At 34.9% G+C, this 9,304-nt stretch overlaps 1 protein-coding gene across 1 annotated transcript in view; it reads left to right on the top strand.

The window, feature by feature from the left end:
* Positions 1-77: 77 nt before the first annotated feature.
* Positions 78-9,304, top strand: part of LOC107739676 (D-3-phosphoglycerate dehydrogenase) — a 12,137-nt gene continuing 2,910 nt past the window's right edge. The window contains exons 1-10 of the mRNA XM_016551862.1: positions 78-295; positions 1,295-1,360; positions 1,611-1,665; positions 1,939-2,037; positions 2,122-2,254; positions 5,838-5,986; positions 6,105-6,257; positions 7,511-7,649; positions 8,578-8,705; positions 8,834-9,050. Of these exons, the coding sequence (XP_016407348.1) occupies positions 111-295; positions 1,295-1,360; positions 1,611-1,665; positions 1,939-2,037; positions 2,122-2,254; positions 5,838-5,986; positions 6,105-6,257; positions 7,511-7,649; positions 8,578-8,705; positions 8,834-9,050 (1,324 nt within the window). The 5' untranslated portion in view covers positions 78-110. The remainder of the gene's footprint in view (positions 296-1,294; positions 1,361-1,610; positions 1,666-1,938; positions 2,038-2,121; positions 2,255-5,837; positions 5,987-6,104; positions 6,258-7,510; positions 7,650-8,577; positions 8,706-8,833; positions 9,051-9,304) is intronic.

The following is a 9,304-nucleotide window of genomic DNA, read 5'->3' as shown; positions in this document are numbered from 1 at the left end:
GTGCATTAGTAAAAAGCAGTACTGAATGCATGTTGACTTGTCAGTATTGTCATGTCACATGTTGTCCTACCTAGAAAGGTTTGGGAAAAACTTAATAAACTTGGTTTTACATGCTAATTCTGTTTACATATCTTTCCCCCAAGAATTATGATGGTTTAGTCGTCCGATCAGCAACCAAAGTTACCTCTGATGTCATCAATGCTGGCAGCAACTTGAAGATCATTGGACGCGCCGGAACAGGAGTTGACAACGTGGATGTGGATGCAGCAACCAAGAGAGGCATTATTGTCATGAAGTAATGAAGCGTGTTGAGTCTTGCTCTGACCTCTATTCTGTTTGTTTTCAATGCTAAAGCAGGTTGATCTTTTCTTTCTTCTTTTCTTAAAGTAATAGTTCACTCGAGAATGAAATTATCATAATTTTTTGCCTGTCATGTTTTCTTATGAAACGCATCTTAGGAGATGTTAAAGGAACACTTAAAGTAATAGTTCACTCGAGAATGAAATTATCATAATTTTTTGCCTCTCATGTCATGTTTTCTTATGAAACGCATCTTAGGAGATGTTAAAGGAACGGTTCACCCAAAAATGAATGTACTCGCCCTCAGGCCATCTAAGATGTAGTTGAGTTTTTTTCATGGGAACAGATTTGGTGAAATTTATCAGTACATCACTTGCTCAGCAATGGATCCTCTGCAGTGAATGGGTGCCGTAAGAATGAGAATCCAAACTGCTGATTAAAACATCACAATAATCCACACTGCTCCAGTCCATCAATTAACACTGTGTGAAGTGAAAAGCTGCATGTTTGTAAGAAACAAATTCATCATTTAAAGGAATAGTTCATGAAAAATTTGTCAACATTTACTCACCCTCAAGTTATTCCAAACCTGTCACCAAACAGTTGCTGGTCCCCACTTATTTCCATAATGTGGAAAAAAAGTGCTATGGAAGTCAATGGGGACCAGATGTTAACTGATGGACTGGAGTGGTGTGGATTACTTGTGGATTATTGGGATGTTTTTATCAGCTGGTTGGACTCTCATTCTGACGGCACCCATTCACTTCAGAGGATCCATTGGTGAGCAAGTGATGTACTGATAAATTTCTCCAAATCTGTTCCCATGAAAAAGCAAACTTAATCTACATCTTGGATGGCCTGAGGGTGAGGACATTTTCAGCAAATTAAAATTTTTGGATGAACTATTACTTTTAAGTAGAATGGCCAGGATTTTTTCCCCTAAATGTTTTATTTGTTTGTTTATTCATTTTTTTTTCATAATTTAATTTTTTAGCACTCCGAGTGGAAACACAATCAGTGCTGCTGAGCTCACCTGTGCTTTTTTGATGAGCTTGTCAAGGTAAACTGGCAAAATGACTGTTTAATAAAGTATTGTTTTAAGGGTTTTGAGATGAATAATTTATTGTGATATGAAATATGTTTTAACTTAAAAGTCTCTGATGTATGTCTCTGGGTCATACATCTAGGGTAGAATTATATATATAAAAAAAAAAAAAATTGATAAAAAAACCTGCTATATTCCTGTTAAATATTTTAAATATTTTTTATTATATGTATGTATATGTGTTTGTTTGTTCTATATTTCTTAGACATATTCCACAAGCTGTCATGTCAATGAAGGATGGAAAATGGGATCGTAAAAAGGTATGTGCACTTTTTGTCCTCAGTGTGGCTGTTGGCAGTATTTAAAGGGCTATGGGATGGAGTATTGCATGCACCATCCTGTTGTATATTGCACATTTTGGCAATATACTGAAAGTTTGTGCACAGTATGCATAGTTAAAAAAACAGTTGTGATTTCCATAGTCATACTTTCCCGTCTGTTAAGTCAGTCGTCACTAATCGATCGTGATCACTGAATGTGTTGCTCCACATTTTTGTGTTAGATGGCTGAGTGCTTTGCTAATGATTTTGCAGTTCATGGGTGCAGAGCTCTATGGAAAAGTTCTTGGTATTGTAGGGCTCGGAAGAATCGGCAAAGAGGTGGCAACGAGAATGCAGTCCTTCGGTATGAAGGTAAGATCATTGTGTCCTAAAAACTGTCCTAACTTGAAATGCAAATGCAATTAAAACTTTTTTTTTTTATTGCATTCCTGATAGACCATTGGTTACGACCCCATCACCCCTCCGGAGGTTTCTGCGAGCTGGGGTGTGGAGCAGATGTCTCTGGAGGAGCTGTGGCCACAGTGTGATTATATCACAGTCCATACTCCACTCATGCCCTCCACCACAGGTACACACAAACAAAACATTTTGCTAGCTTGCTGTATAATTCAGTTAAACACTTTTTTTTATTATTTTGACAAATATTGTGATACATCTTATATTGCTGCTTAAATTGGCAAGACTACAGTTTCAAATCCTGAGCAGTGATATTTTAGTATCATTGATATACTTAGTGATGGAAGAAACAAAGCTTTTCCAAACTTTGAATCAATTGAACCAATTGCTTTGCAAAAAGATTCACTGTTTCCAGGGCTCGAAATGCCACATGCTGGAGATGCCTGCTGCTGGCCAAACATGCATGAAAACACCTTTTACAAACCAATTGCTGAAAGTGTAATCTATTAAATGCAATTAACATCCAAAAAAAACATCCAATGCCATTAAATATAAAGTGTCTGTTTAAATACGTGTTATCTTAATAAAATTGTAGGGCTGGTTTTATTTGTTTTATGGAAAGCTTGGTTAATCAGACCAATAAGAGACTATTAAAGGGGTCCTGTTATGCTCTTTTACAAAGTCTTGATTTTGTTTTGGGGGTGTACTAGAACACTCATATTAGGTTGTTCGAAAAACGCATTATTTTTCACATATTTTACATTATTACCTGTCACTGTCATTCTGTTACACTGTGGAAGCTTCTGTCACGAAAACAAATTCCTCGTATGTGTAAACATACCTGGCAATAAAGCTCATTCTGATTCTGATTCTGATTCTGTACATAGTATAGTATCGAAATATTTACTTAAATGGGAATGGCAATAGGAACTATCTTCTTCCGCTGTATCTTCGCTTGTCAAGCGTTCGCTCACTCTGTCAAAGGCAAGCACACGCAGCGCAGGTTTAAAAAGGGACTGGAGTGCGTGGCTGCGGTCATGACTGAAAGAAAAAGAAGCATAATCTGGAGTTATTTTACTCCAGTTAACAATGATGAAGCTTCATGTGACAGTTGTCAAAAAACAATACGCCACTGTGGCAATACCACAAATATGATAAAGCATCTAAAAGTAAAACACCCTAAAGAGCACGACGAAGTACAGCTGAGGCGAGCAGAGGAGGTAACAGAGACACGACCCCCATCTTCTGGCTTGAGGCAGAGTTCTTTAGCAGAATCCTTTCAGAGAGGTGGACATTATCCAGGTACCAAGTGCAAGTGGTGATTAGGTTATTTGAATACAAAAGTCAAGTCACATTTATTTATAGCCTATACTTTATACAATACAGATTGTTTCAAATATGAAGATATTACAGTATTTCATGGGGAGCAGAATATTACACTGCATATGAGTATAAAGATTTAAACTGGACATTTTAGTTTAAACTATACGATTTTTATTAAAACATTTTATACTTTTTTTTAGCCGATATCTATTTCGGTTACCTGGTATGGTGGATATTCTTAATGAAATAATTTATATATTATTTATATCATTTAAAACTTGTTTATTAAATAAATTACATAGTTTAAGTGTCAAGTAATACCTGGGAGAGATTTACTATAAATTCTTAATGCCTGTAACACAAGAACATAATATCTATATATTATATTTCATAGATGACTCTCAGAGAGCATCAGCAATTACAAGAAGCATAGGAGAGATGATTGTGAGGGACCTCCAGCCAATCTCAGTGGTAGAAGACAGAGGATTTATTGCACTTGTCAAGACTCTTGATCCACGTTACCAAATCCCTAGCCGGAAAAAGCTGATGGAGGGTACAATAAACAACATGTATGAAGACTGTAAAGCCAAAGTAATGGCAACATTACAAAATGAAAACCATGTGATACTCACAACGGATATGTGGACCTCAAGGTCCACAGAGGCATATCTAACTGTGTCCTGTCATTTTATTAACAACTGGCAAATGCAGGAATTTGTGTTAGAAACCTGCCATTTCAGTGCACAGCATACAGCTGACAATATTAGTGCAGAGCTGAAAAGAATAGCTGAAGAATGGGGCATAACTGAAAAGGTGCTTGCAGTTGTCACAGACAACGGTGCGAATATGGTTTCTGCAGTGCATAAGGCTGGGTGGAAGCATTACCCATGTCTTGCCCATACATTAAACTTGGTGGTCAAAGAAGCAATAAAAGCATCTCCTGAAATCTTTCACCTGCTGGAAAAATGCAGAAGCATTGTATCCTTTTTGAGGAGAATGTCAACATTCACTTGTTTCATCTCAAAAACCTATAAAGGGAAGAAATGTAGAAACATTATGTGACAATTATTGAAAAAGGTTTGTGTGACGTGTTCCATTTTTGTTATCTAGCCTACAGTGTTATCTATGTTTATTTAATTAATAATGTTCAGTATTTTTTAATAAATGTAAAAAAAGAATCGTGTCAATTGCAGTTTATTTAATATTAATAATGATGGCTATCAAAAAACATAAAAATCACTCACATAAGAATATTTCATTGGAGTATCGGTATCGGTATCGACGATACTTGTATTGAAAGTACTTGGTATCGGATTGGAAAGAAAATAATTGGTATCGCCCATCCCTACAATATCAAATCAATTTGAGCGCGATTTAAACCCGGATGATTGTAACCACTCTAAGTTCGTCTGCCTTGGGAAAGCTAGCGTGTCTCCGACATAGTGATAACACTCATTGCCTTCTTTAGTGCAGCTCCCATTCGTCGATATTTGTGACATCACAAATCCCGGAAAATATGTGTTGTAGTCCAAACAAGTTCGTTGTAGTTTTTGAAAATTGATTTCTGTTAAATAAAATATCTCCTTTTGAAGTGGACTTTGAGCTTTGTAACTTTGCAGATCTTTTTTATGCTCAAACAGCAACATTACAGACTAACTAAAGTTGAAAAAGTGAAAAAGCATAATAGGACCCCTTTAACTACAACTCTTTTTATTATACAAATGTGCCATTTAAAAATATCTACAAATGTATAAAACTGGTTCGAAACACGATTCGCAAAGGTTTCAAAGCTTCACAAAGCAGTGTTTTGAAAGAGCCCATCACTAGATATACTATTATAGTTTTATTAATATCTCAAATTAGTTTTCAAATCAAGTTTTTATTTGTAATATTTTTAAGTTCCATTTTAATTTTAGTTGTGTTAGTAATTTTGTTGTGTTTTGTCATATTTTTATTAGTTTGTTTTTTTTAAAAACATGTCTATATAGTGTTTATTTTTTCAGTTTTAGTTATTTTAGTAAATCAAGTTAAACTAAATGAAAATGAGAAATGTTGCCTTGACAACTAGCTGAAATAAAATATATATATATTTTTTTATATTTAATTTGATTTCAGTTAACGTTTATTTAGTTTTAATAAACAGTGTTGTTTTTAGTTTTAGTTAACTATAATAACCCTGGTCCTGAGGTACATGCAGCTAATCTAGTGTAATCTTAAAATGAAATTTAAAATAATGTATTTAATAATAATAATAATATTTTTTATTTTAATAATTATAATAATTTATATTTTAATAATAATAATGATAATAACATGTATTATTATTATTATGCATTTTAATAATTGCGCTACTAGGCTATATTGTGGTTCTAATTTAATTTAACTTGAATTGCCCCACTGTAAAATCAAACTTTTGCTGATGTGCTACACAGGTCTCCTTAATGACGCTTCATTTGCTAAGTGTAAGAAAGGTGTGAAGGTGGTGAACTGTGCTCGCGGCGGCATCATTGATGAAGCCGCCCTCCTCCGGGCTCTGGAGTCGGGACAGTGTGGAGGAGCGGGGCTGGATGTGTTTGTGGAGGTCAGAGCTTGTTGATCACTTCGACTGAGAATGGTTTTAGCTTCTTGCCACTGGTCAATGGCATTGCATGCAAACATATTTAAAATAATACTGATAATGTCTTTTTCGGTGGGTTCAGGAGCCTCCAAAGGACAGGGCACTGGTGAACCATCCCAATGTGATCAGCTGTCCTCATCTGGGAGCCAGCACTAAAGAAGCTCAGGCCCGCTGTGGGAGAGATATCGCCCTGCAGATTGTGGACATGGCCGCGGGCAAAGCCTTAGTGGGAGCCGTGAGTCATGCTTAGTTTTACAGTGTCAAATTACTTTTTATGAGGGGGCAATATTTCCCCCCTGAAAAGTTTTCAGGACATTTTGTTTATTTATGAGAGGATATTTTTTTTCTAATCACGTAAAATCATAACAAATTATCCTTATGTCAAATAGTTCAATTATAACCGAAGTAGCTGTAAATAATGCACATTTTTATATATTTAGGGTAAGTCTTTTAATTTGTAGAACGAAACATGGAAAAATCTTCAAGTAATTTTCACCACAGATACAGTATTTCTTTTTAAATCCAAAACTGCTTTTCTAAAAACCCAAAGAAAATTCCGGAAACGGATTCCCACAGTCAGGGAAAGCCTGGAAATATCAGGAATTAAAAAAAAATAAAATCTATACAGGATATATTGAAAGGAAAATGTCAGCACATCACAGCTCCAAAAAATATCCAATTTATCAAACTCCCACCCTGAAAAGATTACACTTGTTATGAATGAACAGCTCTATTAAATTGAGGACTAGGAAATGTTTTTACTCTGAAAGTACATAAATGGACATTTTTAAAGAAGTTTCTTCTGAGATTTAATTTTTTTTTTTTTTTATCAAATATCAATTTGAAAGATTTTTATTTAGTTTGTTAGTAAAAATAATATTGTTACATTATTGTATGCAATTCATTGAAGTATTAAGACTATTTAAAAAAAAAAATTTTCTTGAGTTTGCCATGAATATAGCCTTTGATGCTGATATGGCATAAAATTATAATTACATAAATTATTAAATTGGGGCAGGAGAAAGTATATTAACTGAAACTTTTTAACTGAAAAAAAAAAAAAACACCTACAACTCTGATTTTTACTTGGATTTAATTGTTTAATGTCAGCATGAAATAAAAATTAACTCTGTTAATTTTAGCGTATTATTGATCTTAAAGTGAACAATTCATCCATGCATTTTTTTTTAAATTTGGAACTCATTTTTTAAAATCAAAATATCCTAACTCGATCTTCCAGTGACAAGGCAGACTTCTTTCTGGTGACATGCCAGACTTCTCCAATCTTTTAGTCTGTTTTAACTCCGCCCCTTTCTTACAATTGGCTGCAAGGTCACATTTAGCTCCTCCATCCAATGAACAATCGATACATAAAACCAAGTCCCTGCCCTACATTCTTTTCTTTTTCAGTAATCTGTGTCACTCGGATGTATGTCACAATACAGAATGAAAGATCACGACTTTAAGTCCTTTTTTTTTCATCCTCAGGTGAATGCTCAGGTGTTGGTCAGTGCTTTCTCCCCTGACTCTCATCAGTGGATTCGGCTGGGAGAGTCCATGGGCAGAGTGTTGAAGGCCTGCACCGCTTCTAAACAACCTTACAGTCAGGTCCACGTCACATCACTTGGTAAGTGGAGTAATTCACCCAATATGTTGTTAAAATTGTTGTCATTCACTCACTAACTGAATGCTGAGTGCTTAAAACAAATGACAAGAAATCAATCCTGTTGTTGGGACAGTATGTACATTTTCTTTTACTAACTGTTGGGACAAGTCATTTTCACATGATGCAGGACAGAATACACAAGACTTACATAGTTGCTCAGGCGCAAACCCTCCCAGATGTACATATCAGAGCTCATTGTCTGTCAGACATATTTTATTGTATTGTAATAGTTCTACTCTACTGAGAAATTTCTTTTTATTCTGTTGATACCCTTGAAAAGTTTTTTTAATCGAGTTAACCCACATCAAGTTTTAGAACTTTTAGGAAACTTATATCTTTAGTTTAAAATTGCAATTACTCAAGTATAGTTTTTGTCATGTAAATAGCCAAACAAGCTGGAATAGCTGAAAATTGTTTTCTTTTTAAAATTCTTTATGCATAGGGCTGCACATCAAAAATTATATTGCAATTATTTTGTTATATATTGTGATTGTAATATGAACTGCCATATAACATAATCTCATATGCAACCTATATATATATATCTGAAAGTATGTTTATAAATTCTATCAGTTTTATTTCAATTAAATTGTGCAGCCCCATGTCTTTATAATTTTACAATCCATTTAATTAATTATTGGCTTTTCATAAACTCAAAACCCTGCTCTGGTCAAATGGCATTACATTTTATCATTGCACTGATGCCATCCTGTGGCAAGATCATGATTTGTATGCATTTTGCTGAGATATTATACAGTATATCTATATCTATATATATTTTATATATTATTGTAAAAGTATTTTTACATATAACATTTTATTATATAATATGAATATACAATTTAACAATAATATATAAAATATGTATTTATTTATTTTTGCTGTTCAGGGGAGTCCTTGAAGAAGTCGTCTGGGTTTTTGAGCTCAGCAGCTGTAGTTGGTTTGCTCACTGAAGGTCCTCAGAAAGGCCCCAACTTGGTGAATGCACTGCCTCTAGCTGCAGAGACAGGAATTACAGTAAGACTTCTTTACAGTTAGTTTCATATTTTTGAACTACTCTGTATTTTAAGTTAAAGCACAACGCCATCTAGGTGTTTTATTTTCCCAGCAGTGCTCTAATCTGTCCCTTTGTCACAAACCACCAGGTGCAGACGGATCATAAAGACTCAAATGAGCGTGAGGTGTGTGTGCTGGAGGTCTCTGTGAACGGCAGTAGCTATACGGCTGTAGGCTCAGTGCAGGCTGGGGTTCCTGTGCTGCTGGAGCTGAATGGAAGTGTGTTTCGACAGCCTGTTCCTCTCACTGGACACCTGCTGTTCTTCAAAGCATCCAATTCCACTGAGCTCCTGCTCTCCGTGACCGGTAAAGGCTGATTCACATTCTGCACAAATAACCTTAAATGTGACCCTGGAGCACAAAACCAGTCTTAAGTCGCTGGGGTATATTTGTAGCAATAGCCAAAAATACATTGTATGGGTCAAAATTATCGATTTTTCTTTTATGCCAAAAAACATTAGGATATTAAGTAAAGATCATGTTCCATGAAGATATTTTGTAAATTTCCTACCGTAAATATATCAAAAATTTATTTTTGATTAGTAATATGCATGGCTAAG

Source organism: Sinocyclocheilus rhinocerous, unplaced genomic scaffold (assembly GCF_001515625.1).
Source record: "Sinocyclocheilus rhinocerous isolate Xijiao unplaced genomic scaffold, SAMN03320098_v1.1 scaffold1482, whole genome shotgun sequence".
Lineage (NCBI taxonomy): Eukaryota > Metazoa > Chordata > Actinopteri > Cypriniformes > Cyprinidae > Sinocyclocheilus > Sinocyclocheilus rhinocerous.
This window is presented reverse-complemented; position numbering and strand designations above follow the sequence as displayed.